General features: G+C 40.8%; 1 protein-coding gene across 1 annotated transcript in view; it reads right to left on the reverse strand.

Annotated features, from left to right (window-relative positions):
• LOC136873743 (neurexin 1) overlaps nt 1–19,525 on the reverse strand; it is a 491,540-nt gene extending 472,015 nt beyond the window's left edge. Inside the window, exons 1-2 of the mRNA XM_068227470.1 lie at nt 19,513–19,525; nt 18,809–18,958 (exon numbers count right to left, since the gene is read on the reverse strand). Coding sequence (XP_068083571.1) covers nt 18,809–18,958; nt 19,513–19,525 — 163 coding nt within the window. The remainder of the gene's footprint in view (nt 1–18,808; nt 18,959–19,512) is intronic.
• Between the last annotated feature and the right edge of the window lie 220 nt (nt 19,526–19,745).

Consider the following 19,745-nt stretch of genomic DNA (forward strand, 5'->3'; position numbering starts at 1 on the left):
TATTCGTGTGAGCCGATACTAACTTTACTGTTCTGCATACTCTCTATAGATATTGGGATTAGAAGCACCTATATTCACACACCACAATTATTCTTTTCACACAACAAATATCGCATTATATTATACGTGTATTGGTCTGACTTGGAACAGAAATCTGTCTAACACAATTATTTAAACGCTGAGTAACACAGAGTATTAACTGAATAGCACTGAATCACAATGACTGAGCAACACTGGTTCACAATGAATGACGAAGTCTCAGCAACGAATGAATACAGAATGGAATACTAAGGTCTTATTTGCGTTTCTTTTACAGTAAATCCGTGTCGTTGGCTGGAGAGAGGTTAAACTCCGCCCACAGATGAAAAATTGCTCCGTTAACAATGGTCCTTCAGAGTAGTGTGAATATTCATTTTGTAGCTCTTGAAGTCTTCTTTTCACTGATCTAGTTTCATGTCAGTAGCATCGCTGAATCTCTAGTAATCTGCAAGCTTCCTTTTGGAGATTTGTACGCGAGCCAGTATATGATGAGTACTCCCTTCTTTCCGCCCAAATACGCGCGCGCCCAACATCTGGTTTCTGTTATGTACATCTGTCTGGTGTGCGTCATTACTATTACGTTCTGACATCATTAAATGGTGTAAATTATGCTGATTCCAATGAGTCATTACACGTAAATTTCTAAAGCTTGCACCAAAAATTATATAATTAATGTTCTTGACGCGCGAAAGTGGTGAGTCGGTATCCTCGAATATACAGGGAAATTCCTGAGAATCTCCAACTCTCAAGTTAAAATCCTGTAAAACAAACTCCCCCCTTGACCCAGGCGTTCTCTTGCGTGGCGTGCTATGCCTACCTCGCTTACTGAATAGAGAGCGTAATGTCAATGTTACGCTGTACTGATCTCTCTCTACCTCTGTACGCGTAATTAGAGCTTCTCCCTCCGAGGTAGCGCAGCGAGCGCCGCTCGTATCCCGCAGCGGGCGAAGAATGCTTATTAGACCAAATATGTCGTAGAATGACGCGGGAAACGGCGTACATTACTTGTTGGGCCTCATGACACGCCTATTAGCATGGTATTGAGCGGTTACAGTACATACGCCATTATTCTGCAAGAACGTTCTAATAATTTATATTTCAACACTCTATAATCAGAAATGGCTAATTGAGGGTGACGATTGTGAGCGTCACTGATCTGCTGAAGAACGAAGGGATTAGATCTGTGAAACAAGTACAGTTCGGGAAAGATTCATTTTGTTCCAGCCTCATGGTGTACGAGTAGCATGTATGTCTCATAATCAGACGCCCTGAATTCGATTATTGGATCTTCTTAAGGATTTTAATCCTGGACTGAGGGTTAGGGCTTAGTTCATCAGTCAGGTGAGATTAGCCGAGGTGGTGCTTGAATAGGATATAGGGGATCCTGTCAAAGGAACCGAACAATGCGGATAAGGAACTCATCACGCTAACAATGTGACACACTAACACCTCCAGACCATATGGCTGGGCAGCAGTCATCTACACTGACTGACAGAGCAAATGCAACACCAAGGAGGAGTGGTTCGAAAGGGATGAAAGTTGGGGAAAAAACAGAGTCGGCACGGAAGAATAATTGATGTTTATTTCAAACCGATATGCAGGTTACACAATGCGCACGGCATCGACTCAGTAAGATGTAGGACCACCGCGAGCGGCGATGCACGCAGAAACACGTTGAGGTACAGAGTCAATAAGAGTGCGGATGGTGTCCTGAGGGATGCTGAAACTGAGCATTGGGCAGCCTCTGAAGGTACGGGAGTGCCACCGGCCGCAGCACATGCTGCACGTAGCGGTGGGCATTTAACGTGCCTTGAATACGCACTAGAGGTGACGTGGAATCATACGCAATAGCGCCCCAAACCATGATGCCGCGTTGTCTAGCGGTAGGGCGCTCCACAGTTACTGCCGGATTTGACCTTTCTCCACGCCGACGCCACACTCGTCTGCGGTGACTATCACTGACAGAACAGAAGCGTGACTCATCGGAGAACACGACGTTCCGCCATTCCCTCATCCAAGTCGCTCTAGCCCGGCACCATGCCAGGCGTGCACGTCTATGCTGTGGAGTCAATGGTAGTCTTCTGAGCGGACGCCGGGAGTGCAGGCCTCCTTCAACCAATCGACGGGAAATTGTTCTGGTCGATATTGGAACAGCCAGGGTGTCTTGCACATGCTGAAGAATGGCGGTTGACGTGGCGTGCGGGGCTGCCACCGCTTGGCGGCGGATGCGCCGATCCTCGCGTGCTGACGTCACTCGGGCTGCGCCTGGACCCCTCGCACGTGCCACATGTCCCTGCGCCAACCATCTTCGCCACAGGCGCTGCACCGTGGACACATCCCTATGGGTATCGGCTGCGATTTGACGAAGCGACCAACCTGCCCTTCTCAGCCCGATCACCATACCCCTCGTAAAGTCGTCTGTCAGCTGGAAATGCCTCCGTTGACGGCGGCCTGGCATTCTTAGCTATACACGTGTCCTGTGGCACACGACAACACGTTCTACAATGACTGTCGGCTGAGAAATCACGGTACGAAGTGGGCCATTCGCCAACGCCGTGTCCCATTTATCGTTCGCTACGTGCGCAGCACAGCGGCGCATTTCACATCATGAGCATACCTCAGTGACGTCAGTCTACCCTGCAATTGGCATAAAGTTCTGACCACTCCTTCTTGGTATTGCATTTGCTCTGTCAGTCAGTGTATAAAGACCAAGGTCCCTAATGGCATTTTATGCATACTTTTATTCTTCATATATAAGGGGCAGTCAGGCAGCTCCGTTCGACGGCCGTACAGTTCTAAATCGGGATGCCAATCAGGCAAGATCTCCGCGAGCATTGAGGCACTCATACAAGCGACGCACCAGATTGAAGATCCCCGTGTAATGAAACACTGTGTCCTGCTGTGTGAAGAAGTCTGTAACCGCCTGCTGCACAGCATCGTCCGACAGGAAGCGTCGACCCTTCAAGACCTTTTTGAGGTCACCGAGGGCGTGATAATCACTTGAGGAGAGATCAGGACTATAGGCCTCATCCACCCCCACTTCTTGTTGTCCGTAACGGATGAGGCTGGCCTCCCATATCGACCGGCGTCTTGTGTTGAAATAATGTCCACCGGTGCTTGTCCTTCGGCAGCCAAGAACTGAATAACTGCACGTCGGTCCTGTTTGGACGCATTTGGTAATAACATCGCTATATTTCATGTGGCCGTTTTTAACGCACGCGCCTCGGCAAGACACGATTGCCTCACTAATCCCTTTGACTACATGACTGGGTTTATATACCCGCATCGGAGTCGCACTACATAGCATGTCCACTGCAGCAACGCTCTCAAACGGAAAATTTTTGATTCGGCCTTATATGCGCATATCCTTCACTATGGAATGTTATGTCTTTCAGCATTCAGTGACTCAACAATCCTCTATGTGTCAACGAGGTGTTTCCATTCGCTAAAACTGAGCCATCGTTGTCCTGGTCTCCTTCTGCTTATCTTACTCTCCATTGCCAAGTCCATTACATTGCTAGACAGCCACTCAGATAACCCCGTCAACTAAACTAGCTCTCTACTACGCTTCATTCACCGAGTTTGTTCGTAACATAGCATCATTCTTCTCATTGCAAGTGACCTCTTGCTCCACCTGCTCGTGTCCGTAAACATCCCCACAACTTTTACAGTACGTCTGTTACTTACGAATAAGATATAGATTTTCCACTCAAATGTCACTCTCGTATAGCAAAGTCAGTCTGAAAACCGTAGTGCTCTTCGGTTCTTCAGGTTCGGGTTTGATTCCCAGGTGGGTCGGAGATTTTAGCCTTTAATGGTTCATTCCCATGGCTCGGGGATTGGTTGTTCGTGCTTTCCTCAACATCCTTGTAACTCACACACGACACACAACAATACCCTCCAATACAATAACACGCAGTTTCCGATACATGGCAGATGCCGGCCACGCCCGCTGAAGGGTCTGATTTACAAGGGCTGTACCCGGCTAGAAATACCCACACGAAATTATTATTTACAGTCTGAAAATGCAGCGATGTAAACATACCTAATTTCGTCCAAGAACTCGGTTCATTTTTACGGCATTTCAATTAATTACACATTTAAGCTCATAGTATTTGCTTCGCTACACATTGATTCTATTTAATATCCTGACAGAGTGCCCGCAAACGTATACTAACTCTCTAAATAACAATATATATAGCGTTTAAAAACAAAGATGCACGTTTAATGGTGAAAATGAAATATATTAAATAATACAATTACATACAGAAATTTAAAGTTAGCAAATCCGCGAAAGCATTTAATAACGCTAAGAACTGTTTCACACGAAATTGCGAGGTATTGACTCTCCATTGCCTATTTCAACTCCTCGAATGTTGGGAGCTTGGTGCAGGGAACGATATTATTGAGTTATTCCAATAAAAACATATATGTACATTTGTCGACTACACGGAGAAGTATAGAATCATAGATATGTTTTTGAGCTTAGAAGACAGAAGAGCGAGTACAGATAGTGTATAGTATTCGGGAGATAGTGAGTTTAAACCCCACTGTCGGGAGCCCTGGGATGATTTTCCGTGGATTTCCCATTTTAACACCAGGAAAATGCTGGGGCTGTACCTTAATTAAGGCTACGGACGCTTCCTTCCCACTCCTAGCCCTGTCCTGTCCCATCATCGCCATACGACCTACCTGTGTCGATGCGACGTAAAGAAACTTGTCAAAAAATGATAATGCATCCTTTCACTCCACCGGCTCCCTGGTTATCCGTATGTGCATTTGTCTCCAAAGAGATAGGTGCTATGTGACGTACCGATAGCGGTGTACCCATTGTCGCTCTTCACTCGGTCTGGGTAGATGTTTAAACGATAGTGTTGTTTGTTATGTTTTACTGTTTCAGGTGTGATGGAATGTGTTTATGGTGTGATTTTATGTGTGTATGTTGCGAGAGGTCGTGTGCTATGGCTGACACAGTAATCTAGTGGCACGGTTTGGCAGTCCGGAATGGTGACCCATCCAGGAACTGATCACGCCTGATGTTGCTTTGTGAGATTAACGCTACTTTTTAATTAATGTTAATAAGTTATTGCATCTTTTTATAGACATGATATAGGCTTTTGTGCTTATGCCGTGTCAAGAAATGTTAAGAATTTCACCTCATTTTATTGACACGGCATAAACCCGAAAACCTATATCATGGCTATAATTACGGACTGTGAAAGCATCAATGGTAGCCTATTTTTAGTTTCGCAGCTTTATGGTCTTGGCTGTGCCCGGGTTCCAGTGCTTTGATATTTTACAGTTTGGAAAGTTGAGGAAGTGAGAACTTGTGTGGTCTTACTGGACTCGGTGGGTGCTGTGTTATTTGGGTGAAACGTGTGGGTGGGGGAGGGGATCTGATTAGGCCTGTTGGTTGGGGTATTGACTAAATAGGGCTGGGGGTAGTGGTGTGAATTGGGTCGGGAGATAAAGAGTTCCGATAAATCGAAAGAAGTAGTGCAACAATATTTATAAGTAATTGCATAGGAATTCACACGAGGTGGTAAAGGCGTGCACGAATCAACTCTAAGGGCGTGGGTTCGACTCCCCTTCAGGAAGTCAAAATATTTAGAAATGAGGCTTTCCACTTCAGAAGAGGCGCATGGTCGAAGAGTTCACTCAGCATACACGAAAATTGACTGCCAAGTTAATCCTGGGGAGGAAATATGGTCAGGTGTAGGGCTAACCATTCTACCCCATTTTTTTTGCTAGTTGCTTTACGTCGCACAGACACAGATAGGTCTTATGGCGACGATGGGACAGGAAAGGGCTAAGAGTGGGAAGGAAGCGGCCGTGGCCTTAATTAAGGTACAGACCCAGCATCTGCCTTGTGTGAAAATGGGAAACCACGGAAAACCATTTTCAGGGCTGGCGACAGTGGGATTCGAACCTACTATCTCCCAAATACTGGATACTGGCCGCACTTAAGCGACTGCAGCTATCGAGCTCGGTCTACCCCATTTAGCGCTGAGGGTACGTATAGCGGAAGCCTTTACTTCCCACTCCTGCAGGGCCCTTCATGAACTATTCGGAAATGCCTTTGCTTTTCCTGAAAGATGATGCGGGAACCATCGTCTTTCAGGAGGACGAATATTATTCTAACAATAATAATCCTGACTAGGGGCCGATGACCTTCGATGTTAGGCCCCTATAAACAACAAGCATCATCATCATCATCATCATCATCATCATCATCATCATCATCATCATCATCAATAATTCTGGGGCGAAGCAGAAGCGATGACACAGAAACAAAATAACTGATAGCAATGTGGAATATATTCCACACTCTGTGTGTTGTAATTAAGAGAATGTGGTTCATAAGCTTCACAAATTCAATTAACGTGAGCGAGGTTGTAAATTGAAAACAGCGCATTCAGATCACTAGATGGTCAAACAAACAATATCTGTTGTTTAATTATCAAATGTTGGGATTAAGTCGGGCGGAAATAACTTGTCGTTGTTTTCAGCCCAACTGAGGCCGAGGAAGAGCGGGAACATCACAGGGGTTGAAATTCTTGCTCTTTCTCGTTTCAGGATTTTTTTCACAGTTTACCAGCATGAATGTTTACAGTGTAAGTGTCCATTATCACTCAAGAGACTTTCTATAAAAATTTATGAAAAATGAAGTGGCGTATGGCTTTTAGTACCGGGATGTGTCCGAGGACTTCGGCTTGCCAGGTGCAGGTCTTTTGATGTGACGACCGTAGGCGACCTGCGCGTCGTGATGAGAGTGAAATGATGTTGAAGACGACACATACACCCAGTCCTCGTGCCAGGGGAATTAACCAATTATAGTTAAAATTCCCGACCCTCCCAGGAATCCAACCCGGGACCCTTGTGACCAAAGGCCAGCACGCTAACCATTCAGCCATGGAATTAGACCTTGAATATGTATGATGTTTCAAGAATAATTCCAGTCTTATTATTGTTATTATTCGTGGCCTTTCCTCCCAGTTTATTGGAATCAGCACTTCATGTCGATTTGACCTAGTTTTACGGTCGAATGCCTTTTCTGACGCCAAGCATATGTGGAGAGTTAGTCACTTCTCAGTGTTTCTATGCTGGTGGGTAGTCTAATGTGCTAGATGTAAAGACATGTATTATGGTGAACACAAACTCGCAGTCCCCATGCGAAAGGAAATAACGATGCGCAATTAAAATACCCGACCCTGCTATAAATAGAACCCGGGCCTCTGAACCGAAGGCTACTATGCTGACCATTCAACCAAGATGCCGAACAAGACGAGCCTCAATATTCTGCATATTTTTGTAAATTTCTATGTATGATGGTGTTACATTTACAATGTTAAGCTAGTAGTAAGTCACTCTACCACTCAGTATGTAGTAATTTCTTTATTTAAGATCCCTTAAAAACCTTATAATAGTAACTAAATTCCCAAACGTACCGTAAACATGAATTCACTGTACCATTAAGTCTACTGTAAATGGTAGTGTTAAAATACTGGAAATATTTAAGTTGTCTGTGAGCTTGTACTTTATTACGGCTACACTAGTTGTAAGAGTATATTATTAGTTACATTTTATAAATTTTGTCTTAATTCCTAGGTGGCTAATTTTTAATTATCTTGTGAGACATAAGAGAATGTTCGACGTTATTTTGTGCGAAGTTTCGTGCGTATTCCTATGCAATTTCCTATAAGTATTGTTGCACTACTCGTAAATAATTTTTAATTTTAATACATTTTTCTTTTTGGTTTTAATGTATTTCTATTTTTTGTTTGTCTTCCGTTACCAAGCAACTCCTAGCTTTTATATATTTTCTTGTAATGTTTTATGCTCATGTAACTGTTTCTTATACTTTATCGTTACGTAATTCATGGTAATTCCGTTGATTTAAGCGAGGCTGGCCACCGGGATGTACCCAAATTACAATGAATTTGTTAATAAAAGTAATTTGAAGTAATTTATGTAATTAAGATTGCTTAAAATCTACATAATAGTAACTCCATTCCTAATCGTACTGTAAGCGGTAGCAGTTAATGACTTGACTATTTACTTTGTAACTGACTAGCCGAAATCCATCGGAATATAACGGTCAATGAGGTAAATAATTAGTGAAGAATTTCAATATATAAGACATTACTTGTACAATTAACGTTTTGGCAGCATTGCAACTTAGAGGACGTTAAAAGTTCGCACTCTTGAAATTGCAACATGGAGGCCGAGGTAAATTGAAACGTGCACGTTCGAGTGTTTCCTCTTGAGCTTTATTGATCATGATACAAAATGCCAAGCGATTTGGAAAATGGTGCTACTTAAAAGAAAATGGAAGTGTTTTATCTGGTGAGTTAATCATCTCGAGGGTTTATAGCTCTCTGCCTGCTTTGAATGTTTAGTGCACTGGGTTTTGCTACGAGCACAATAACGGCCAAATGACTCGTTGGCTGAACGGTCAGCGTACTGGCCTTCGGTTCAGAGGGTCCCGGGTTCGATTCCTGGCCGGGTCGGGGATTTTAACCTTAATTGGTTAATTCCAACGGCACGGGGGCTGGGTGTATGTGTTGTCTTCATCATCATTTCATCCTCATCACGACGCGCAGGTCGCCTACGGGAGTCAAATAGAAAGACCTGCACCTGGCGAGCCGAACCCGTCCTGGGATATACCGGCACTAAAAGCCATACGACATTTCATTTCAACGGCCAAATCAGAATTAAAAATCGACACATTAACAGTACGCTCATAGTAAAGGTACAATCCTTCTGCTTTCCATGACAGTAGACAGGGAGGATCGACTCACTTTCCTAACTACCGAAGTGGAAGGAGTTCACAGCCTTAGTATTACAATTACGACATGGAGAAAAAGGACATTTACATTTCTCAAACATCACTTCAAGCTAGCTAAAACAGCGAACGCTACAAAGAGAGAGTATCATTGTGCTGAATAGCTTGTTCTCTACTGAGCGACTCTCTGCAACACAACACAGACTGGAACAGCTGACCACGAAGACGTCCGACTGCGCATGCGTGCTTGCCCCTTCCATCGCCCCTCTCGCGTCGTATGGCACAGCGCTCCCACAGTTTAGCTGGCCTTGAAGTACTAGCGAGCGCTATGGCCAATAAGAATGCTACATTTTCCTTAATAATTTAAAATACACGGCAAGATAATGTTATGCTTTTAAAGACACTCTGCAAATCTACAGGCCAAGAGATTTCGTTAGAATGCTTTACGATACCAATCGGTTCAGCTGTTCACTAAAACTCGCTGTAACAAAAATCAGCTTAGTGTTTTAAATATATATATATATATATATTGGAATGAAATCCTCTGAGTCTGAAGATGACTGCTTGATGACCAAAACATGTGACAAATCTTAACATAAGATGTGGAAGACACGGAGAAAGAATGATCATGGGCACATAAACTTAATTTTATGGGATGAAATTTGTAATTTTTGAAACCATACAACTCTTTAAACATACTAATTTATTTTTCCTTGACACTTTTAAAGCATAAAAGGCACTGCTTGGTGTCATATCCACATTAAAGAACATCAGCATCACGAGTATTATTTCTTTTTTACAACATAATGCACTGATTATGATCGTTTCTTGACGTAAAACTTCATGCAAACTGGGGTTGTGTGTAAATTATTTTAAAGTAAAAGGATGAATGTATAGGATGTGAGCACGGTAGCTGACCTAATGGACAAGACTTTATCACAGGATAGTCACAAAATTACAAAAAGACACGTTTCTGATAGTCGAAAGGCACTTGCTGTCCCCTTGTAGCTTGGCATGTAGATGTTATGTAGATGTCAGTTAGGTCAGAAAAGACAAGAAAAATATTTTTAAATCGTGATTAGAAGAAATATTCTAGGTTTTGTGACTGAAACTAGATGCATTTTGGCATACTTCACAAAAATGTCCAAATATGACTAATAAGCGGATAAAAGCCTTTCCAAAATAGGGGCAATAAGGGACTGAAGTAGATCAAAATGAAATATGTGAGGAGATAGCTACGGGAGCTTCGTAAACTTGAGCCTGCAGTGCTGCTCTCTTGTAAAATCAATGACAAATTACATGATGTTGTAAAACATACATCTCTTACTTCTAACATTACTCATCATAGTTGAATAACTTTTTGATAATTGCTAAAAATGTACAAATAAAAATTTGAATAAATAAACAAAGAAAACGACGCAAAATGTCAACTTGTTTAACATTTCTAATTACAATACACGAAGGACATTTCACATAAACTTACCTAACTGTAGAGCCAATATCTAGTTCCGCCTACCACGTATTTCCTCTGTGGTTAACTGGGAAGAATATACTAAAACTTCATGAATTGTAACAAAAATAATTCCATATTTATTTATGAATAAATGTGATTTCATAAGAAAATTTCAGTTCCGAATTCCAAGGTAGGAAGTAATAATTATTTGTTTCCTTTCACTGTTAGATCACCCTTGATATACCGTAAATTCACATTAATACAGCTATAGAGGATTATAATTCAGATTAGGTCCAAGACGATGAAAGCATGATCATGTTTTTAACCAAATTTGTTAATAACGTTTACAAGCAAATATGTAATGTGCATGTTAAATTTCATAATTTTTAATTCTTCCTGGCATAGGAAGTCCTAAAATTCTGAATACATTCCATTTAAATTAAAATATCTTAAAATGAAGTTACTAACATGCTGCTACTTATATTTGAAAAAGGAACTTCCCTAAATATTTTGGAAAATGTCTGGCAGAGGTTGTCCAAATTGTCCAAGCCTGAGAATGAAGTGATTGTTGAATTGTTTAAAATTTAAAACGTTACATGAAGAGTGTTAATCCAATGTTTTAGCAAGCTCTAAGCCATATTATTACCTTGACAATTTATAATAGCAAGATTATGTTTTGTTTCATGTATTCTATATTATTATTATTATTATTATTATTATTATTATTATTATTATTATTATTATTATTATTATTATTATTATTATTATTGTATGGATTGACAAGAACATGTGTCAGGTAAATACAAGAACCAGTAAAAGATCAATATCTATGTTTGAAAACCAGATTTTTGTATTTCGTGTCGTACTGCGAAGAATCTCCAAACCTTCTCCGAATGCTGTAACGGGGCTGTTCTCTCCAAAGTGCGTCATCGTTTGTTCTTCTGCCCCCAAGTCACGACAGGCACTGTGTTTGAATCCCCTGTTTTAATCATAAAACCATATAGACCATGGACTGTTCTAATGTGGTTCAGTGCACTCAATTCTTGGCGAGGACGGATGAAGTCCGTTTTTCAGAAAGGATTTTTGATAAGGCGGGCATTTTTAGGTAGGAATTTCGAACGTTCTACTCAGCTTTCAATGCCTAAAGTTTATTCCATGGTGGTTTACGCGATTTTAATAGCATCTGTGGCGAATCCTGTAAAAAAAAAAAACTGTATGAGTGAGATTTTATGGGAGACGGCCTTCGAGAAAAGATTTGTCTTGGATGCTTTTCTTCTGATATGGAGGAACAATATTGGATAAAACGTCCATAAATTATATTTATAATTTTACGCTTTTAGTTTGTTTCCACAACTGATTCCCTGTTGCTGTGGGTGGAACTTTAATATTAACTATAATTTGGATCTCACATTAGATGATTACTGTTACGATGCGAAGCTGATATTATTTGACCCTGTTAGTGGACTTTGTTAGAAACCGGGAAAACAGTATAAATTATCGGAAAATAAGTGGCTGTTAATGAAAAATTAGTTTCAAAATTCTTCACGGAAGTGTCACTCAACGTAATAATGCTGGTGTGCTTCGGTGTCCTCTTCACAAAGTCCTGAGAGGTTTAAAAATGATTGATCAATTTAATCCAAACCTTGTTCACCAACAATACATTAAGGCGTCATGAATTTCAGAATATTGGGGCAAATCAGCGGAAAATCTGCCCCATGAATAGTGCAGTAGGCTTGATAAAGCGGTAATGGGAAACACGAGATGTACTAGTTCTGAAGGGCTCTACTGTGCACCTCAGCATCCATTAGTGGTCAGGGCATTCAATAATGTACACACCAATCATTAGTTTAGAGCTGCTTTTTGAATCCTCGGCTTAGAAGCTGTCTTTCCTGTACGCTGTTGCTCGCGTTACAAATTAAAGAGTGATAGTTATCGAGTGATATAATTACTAAACCTGTATAAACCTAGATTTTTGAATCTCGTAGATTAAGTTGTAAATGTACTGTATCACTTAATAATTAGGTGCATCCATTATTATGATCTTAATGAGTGCGCCAATTTCACAAAATAATTCAAACCGTTTTTGTGAAAAACATCAGGCGTAGAATACGTTTTGATAACAGGGAAACGGCAAAAAATAATACATTAAAATTGTATTTATAATATTTTACTATATGACTCTATTCACTACCTTTTAGAGGAACTTTCACTTAATCCGAGTATCAACTAACAAGGGATTACGTTCGGACGTTATTGTTATATTAATATTATAAAACTATTTACAGTGATTTTATAATTAATGCTATTATTATTGTAATAGGCACGCCTCTGTGGTGTAGTGGTTAGTGCGATTAGCTACCACCCCCGAAGGCCCGGGTTTGATTTCCGGCTCGTCCACGATTTTTGACAAGTGAAACAAGGACTGGAATGGGGTCCACTCAGCCTCGGGGGGTCAACTGAGTAGAGGCAGATTCCTTTCCTCTTCCTTGTCAATCCCATCCAATCTTCCCATCCCCTCACAAGGCCTGTGTTCAGCCTAGCAGACGGCGCAACTCGGCGAGGTACTGATCCTCCTACCCAGTTGTATACCCAACCCAAATACTATAGGGAAATGCCCTTTAGGCAGTAGAGGTGGAAACACTCGCTGAGTTCGAGGGAAACACCAACTCCGAACGGTAAATGGATTAATAAAGTAAGAAAGTCTTCTAATATACAATTATTATTTGCCCTAAAATGCACACATAGATAAATAGGCTACCCTTATTTTTCACGGTGTGAAGTTATACTTCATAATGATTTATGGTAAAAATGACCGCAGCAGAGTGCACGCATTCGCTGCATGGCTTTGATAACGCTGTCCCAAAGTCATTTTTGTCGTGGTCCGGTTCCGTGGATAAATGGTTAGCATGCCGACCTTTCATCCGATGGATCCCTGGTTAGGTTTCCTGTCGGGTCGGGGATTTTAACTTTCATTGGTTATTTCTTCAGGCTCGGGAACTGAGTATTTGTGCCGTTTTCAGAATTAAAGTTCATCTTAGGTAGGGCCCCGTCCTCAGAGACGCAGAGTTCGACTACAGGCCTTCAAATCGCAAGACCTACGCCAGGCTTCTGGGGAGACGACATGCCATTATTCATTAACTTTTGTGGGCCAATGACCTTAGGCCCCGTTAAACAACAAGCATAATAATCATCGATTAACGTGTACTTTATGTTAAATGAACGAGGCTACCATTACATCAATGGAGCAAAGATGACATTTATATTCATATTTTAGCATGATTAATAGCCATTATTTACTTCGGAAAACGCGGGGCAATTTTAAACGAACTTAAAATTTTTCTTCGGTTTGTCCGATTTCACACGGCGTGAACCCTCATTATTACATTCATAACAGAATAATTTGTGAGAACTTAAGCTGTTGAGAGCTTGCCTCTTTATTTTCTCTACGCTGTTGTGAATAGGTGGTATCTAGTATTAAAATTAAATAGCTTAGATAACTCATCTATATAAATAAAATCGTAAAGACCATGTGTATGTACATTGACTATTTAAGCGAAATTTTCATTCTGTTATCCGTTTCCGGTGTAATAATGATCATGTGCATATTTTGCAGCTTTGGTGTCTGTTTGTCTGTTTGAGTTCTTATAACTTGAAAACTACTGGATACATTTCTACCAAACTTCATATTTAGAATAAACCTGTCCTTGGGTAGGTTTTAGGGGCAATATTGTTTTTAAATCTCTGAGTTGACTGGGAGTTTATACGATACCGAAACCGTGATTTTGCACTCCCACAAAATATACACAACCAAACGTAATGGAAATCAATTTCTAAACCTATTTTCTCATGTGCATCATTTCGATATGAGTATTAATAAGGGATATATCATTAAGGGACCGTTTTCAGTCTAAGTTCGAGTGGATTTAGCCTAAAAGCGGGTGTGTGCAAAGAATATTTCTTATAACTGCAAAACTACTGGAAATAATTTAACCAATCTTCATATTTAGGATCCAACTGTCCAAAGGTAAGTTTTTAGGTCCATACCATATCAAATTTCCGCAATGGACTGGGAGTTTATAGTGATACGAAACAGTGATTTTACTCTCCCACAATATATACAGTACAAGACCAACCTAACTGGAAATCGACCAACCTTGATGGAAATCCATTACTAAAACTTTTCTCACGTGCATGTTTTCGCTAGGAGGATAATTAAGGGAGATATCATGAACGATCGGTTTTGCAGGCTCAGTCCAACGGACATAGCCCAAAAGATGTTGTACGTTGATCAGATTTCTTGTCTATATATATAAAATCGTAATGACCGTGTGTTAGTACACTGAATATTTCCGCGAAATGTTCGTACTGTTATTCGTTTCAGGTGTAATAATGATCATCTACATATTTGTTAGTTTTAGTTTCCTGAAAGTCCTCATTTTTACCCCTCCCCCCAAAGCAAGTATGCGGCACAATCCGCCAGACGAGCTAGAATATTGAAATTTGGCAAAATGATATGTGTTAGCCTGCAACCTACGGAAAGCTTCTAACATCTTTAAATATTTCACTTTCTACCCCCAAATCATATCGAAATATTGAGGCAATTTTAATGTTGGTGCAGACCTTCGTTTCGAGGTACTTCGTGGCTAAACGGCAAGTCGTTCAATTCTACACGAACATTGGCCCACCCAGCATCCATACGTGATCTACAACTTTGGTCCTATTATTTTGTCGTATCTCTCTTTCTTAAACGTTAGATTTGTCAGTATTTTCCGATTGTACGTACATTTTGCACTTTGTAAACGTACAATTCATAGTTTGAATCACTTATACGAAAGATAGAATCATCTAATTCTACACGAACATTAGCCCACCCAGTATCCATATGTGATCTACAACTTTGGTCCTATGCTTTTTTGCCGTATCTCTCTTTCTTAAATGATAGATTGGTCTATATTTCTCGATTGTACGTACATTTTGCACCTTTTACACGTATAATTCATAGTTTGAATCACTTATACGAAAGACAGAATCATCTAATTCTACACGAACATTGGCCCACCCAGCATCCATACGTGACCCAAATTCTATGTTTGTAGCCGTCACATAAGTATCCAAAACCTTACCCAGATTTCACCCTATTCAACTTTTCTAACTGAATCTTACAAATAAATATATGAGATAGGAGAAAATATCATAAGACCAGCCATTTAGACCTCCAAATGAGGCGTCTTATGGTACAATCCGTTTGTCGATATGACGTATCGTTTAGCAGCAGTTAATCTGTAAATGTAGGTTTACAATATTGGAAACATGCATATACTTCGTTATGTCGATCTATATATTTTCACTGAAGTCAATTTGTAGCGATGTAGAAAGGCTGTGTCTGCCATTATAAATAATATTTTACAAATCGATAGTGGGTCTCAGCAGGAGGGTGTCTGCTATTGTAATCATTACTCTCCACATCGGCTTTGACTGGCAGTAGGAGTGGGAGCCTTCAATTCCTAACTGGCATTAGTAAGGAGGAACTACCATTGTGATGAATAATTCCCTTCTCGATTTGACTTGTAGAAGTCAAGGGAGTATGTCATTTTGTTTAAAACTCCCCTAACCTATTGTGTTCGGGAGTAGGCAGGTGTGCCCTCCATTATAAATAAATGTACCCATCTAAAATGTGCCCTCCTATTATAGTGGAAACTCGCTAACTTGGTGTGACTGACATTAAGAAAAGGGGTCTGTCATTATAATGATAACAGCACAACTCAATTTTTATTAGTAATAGGGAAGATGCCTGCCATTTTAATAAGAACTCCTCAACTGTCATCTGTCTGGAAGTAGGAAAGGGGCCCTGCCATTGTAACGAAAAATCCCCAAATCGATTTTGGCCGCGCAGTAGCTAATGTGGCCTGCAATTATAATGAAAACTTCTTTTCTCGATTTGAATGGCAGTAGGCAAGTGAGCCTGCCGTTATCATCACAACTCCAAACCTCGCAGTTTACATTGGAAACTGTATTCACTGCATGTACAGTAATTTACTTCGATACCTGTATACAATGTAGAATACCGTAGCGAAGCTCGGGTATATTTGATAGTAAATTAATATGCTACTTCGAACTGGGAAGGAAGTAACCATGGTCTGCATGGTAGTGGGAGTTGAAGGTTGAAGGAAAACCTTATTTAGAACGACTGACTTCTCGGATCAGTGTTTATCCTGAGACTAACGCAATCAACCTCAGTTCCTCGAGTCCGTCTTAAATTCGTGAATGTGAGGTTAGTGCCCGAGCAAACTAGGCGGGAAGCTACTACCCCAAGATCTACACCTTGGCAACAGACTAAGTCAAAAGTAGTTTTTTGTTTAATTTCTCCATCTGGCTTGTAGTGAATGGACAGCTTGGCACTCCCTCTACCTTGTGTTCTCAGTGAAAATTTTACGATAACTATTTTACCGGGTAGATTCGGATTCGATTTTAAGTCAGGCAAGTTCTTTCAAAATAATTATTAGGTTAATGAATAAATGTGCTACGAAACCGAATTGATTTTAATTAGTCACATGACATGCACACTGTTATTTATCCAAGAATAATGTAGTAAAATGAAATTTAGTGCCGGGAGTGTCCGAGGACAAGTTCGGCTCGCCAGATGCAGGTCTTTTGATTTGACTCCCGTAGGCGACCTGCGCGTCATGATGAGGATGAAATGATGATGAAGACGACACATACAACCAGTCCCTGTGCCGGCGAAATTAACCAATTAAGGTTAAAATTCCCGACCCTGCCGGGAATCGAACCCGGGACCCCTGTGACCAAAGGCCAGCACGCTAACCATTTAGCCATGGAGCCGGACAATAATGTAGTGAAGTTGATTCACTTTGGCTTAACGGAGCGTTGGCGGCGTGTGCCACAACTTCGTCTCCCCTCTTTCTTGTTCTGTTCAAGTATCACTGCAGTTCTTGAGTGGAGCACATTCTCCACACGGCTGAGCCAACCATCATTCATACACTGTCTAATGACATTAACAACAGACACTCTTGAGAAGACGTGTGCCTTTAGGGTTTATAATTCTTCTATCTACGTCATTATGTCATATGCATCAAGTTCCTTACACTCTCCTATCTGACCTCTCAATAACTAGAACTGGGAAAAGGTAATCATGGTCTGCATGGTAGTGGGAGTTAAAGGGGAAAATTTGCGACCTCGACGATGTTGGATTTACGACGCCTAGGGAACTCTTTTACAGCTACTCCTTTAGTTCCTCTGCTCGTTTGCAGTTTACATTAAAATAGGATGGTTATCTCTTTCCATTTACCATGAAACCAATAACCTACACCACCACTCATGTGAAGAGTCGTAATTGTGAATAGAAGTGCCATGCACGAGCTGAATGATACTCTGCCATTTTATGTACCCACGTAGTGCGTATGTATGCTTGCTTCTTTGTTTGGTTAGTTGGATCCTCGAAAACTTCAGGCGTCACTAAAGATTTGTTCCAGGAAAACGGGGAATGATGTAGTTTCCTGTTGTTTTCCTGACTGAAGTAGATTGTACCATTACCATCCAGCCTGTAAAATCCACTGAATTGTACATCAATATGCCCTATGAGTGACACGTTCCCTGTATTCATCGTAGGGACTGCCTGCATAGGGATGGGTATGTATTGCTCTCCTCAATGATATTTCAGTCAGAAAGAGAAAGAGAAATAGAGAGAAAGAGAGAGTATAGAAGCCCTGTTCCAGACAATATCCGGAGACATAGTGAGCTATTAACACTACTGTACTGCAGACCTACACCTCACCAGAGATGGATCTTTGTCTTAACTGTGCCATTACGGTATAGTTAGGATAGATAAGAAGGGAAAGGCCACTGTATGAGCCTGCACTGCGACCTAAGGTATAGTTAACGTGTAGATATTTCATTGTTGTTATCGTTAATTCATGTAAGGGGTCTGGATATTATTTGCTATCTCCATTTAGGTGATATAACTTAACACACACACTGCACATCATCTACACCTTAGTACTATTTCCTGATACGGGGTCGAGGATGAGCAGAGATGAAATTGTGTCATGTTTTTACGGCTGAATGCTCTTCCTAATGCCACCCTCACTTCAGGAGCTAATGAAGAAGAAATGTATTATGGCGAATGAAATCGGATAAGCAGATGGAAGGGGAAGGAATAAGCTGTGGCCAATGAATAGAAAGTGTCCCAGCATTTTCCCGGAGGTGAATATGGGAAAACATAGAAAACCGTTTTCAGGACAGCCGGCATTGGGGTGTTCGAATCCAATTGTCTCCCGAATGCAGAGCCTGGCTCCATAGCCATAGCGTGTTAATACGAGCGACCACTTCACTCTGTTTGACACAGACTGTATCTACACGAAGCCGGTGATAATTTTATTACCACTATTTCTGAATATTCTTCCTTAAAAATGCGAGAGCCTTAATTTACAAATTAGTGTTTCAGTCACAGTTCGGGAATAGAACATATCTCTCATGATTCATAAATTCCTTACTAGGGAACAGAAGAGCCTTACCTGTGTAGAAGAGGAGTCCTGAAGGCTGCCTTGTCTTAAATGACAGGGTTATAGAGTCCTGGTTGCTCACAATCGGCTCCCCGCCCGTCCGGCTCAAGTCGTAAGACAGAAACTCGCTTCCTCGGAACGTCGCCTCCGAAGGCGCTTTATCTGAAACAAATAGTAGTTCATTATCACAAAACAAATCTCTCTTTCATAATTAATATTCAGTTCTACGAAGCGTGTCAAAATCAGGAAACAAATAAACTGCCTACAGGGAACTGATGCAGTACAGTGGGATAATAATGCAAATACAGGATAGCTTAGTGCGTTGAAATCCTGATGATAGTGCCTCTAATCATAGATTCACTCGTCTGGTGCATTTGATTTGAATTTGATTTATTTTGATTACTTTAAGTTCTAATTCGAATGATTTTGTATTTGATAAGAAAGCATATTCACCTGTCATCTATATATAAAATAATGGAAGTCGATTTTTAGTGATCTATATATAGACTATGTACACTAAGGTATAAAAAAATAGACACCAATTAACGGGGCACTTCTATGAACTTAAAAACTTATAAAACTTGATACCAGAGAATCTTATGACGACAGGATCCCTAGAAAAATCGAAAATTTCGAAAATTTTCCGAGAGCACCAGGCTGCGGGCTTTTAGATTTGAGGCTTATCATAAGAACGCGAGTGTGAACATTTCTTTTACCAGCCGGATACATTTTCCTAAAGCGATGAACTAAAGCTTTCATGGGCTTAAAATTTTCCCGCAAGTCCAAATTTTTTAACGTCAGGCCCAGAGGAAATGCTGAGGGAAATGTTCGAGATATTAAGGATACTAATAAATGGATTTCGATGTGAAGCGATTTCTACAAAAGTACAAAATAGCATGAGTTAATGTGGCACTTCCCGGCATTATACAAATTTAAAACTTGGTACCAG

This window comes from Anabrus simplex, chromosome 1 (genome assembly GCF_040414725.1).
Source record: "Anabrus simplex isolate iqAnaSimp1 chromosome 1, ASM4041472v1, whole genome shotgun sequence".
NCBI classification, from domain to species: domain Eukaryota; kingdom Metazoa; phylum Arthropoda; class Insecta; order Orthoptera; family Tettigoniidae; genus Anabrus; species Anabrus simplex.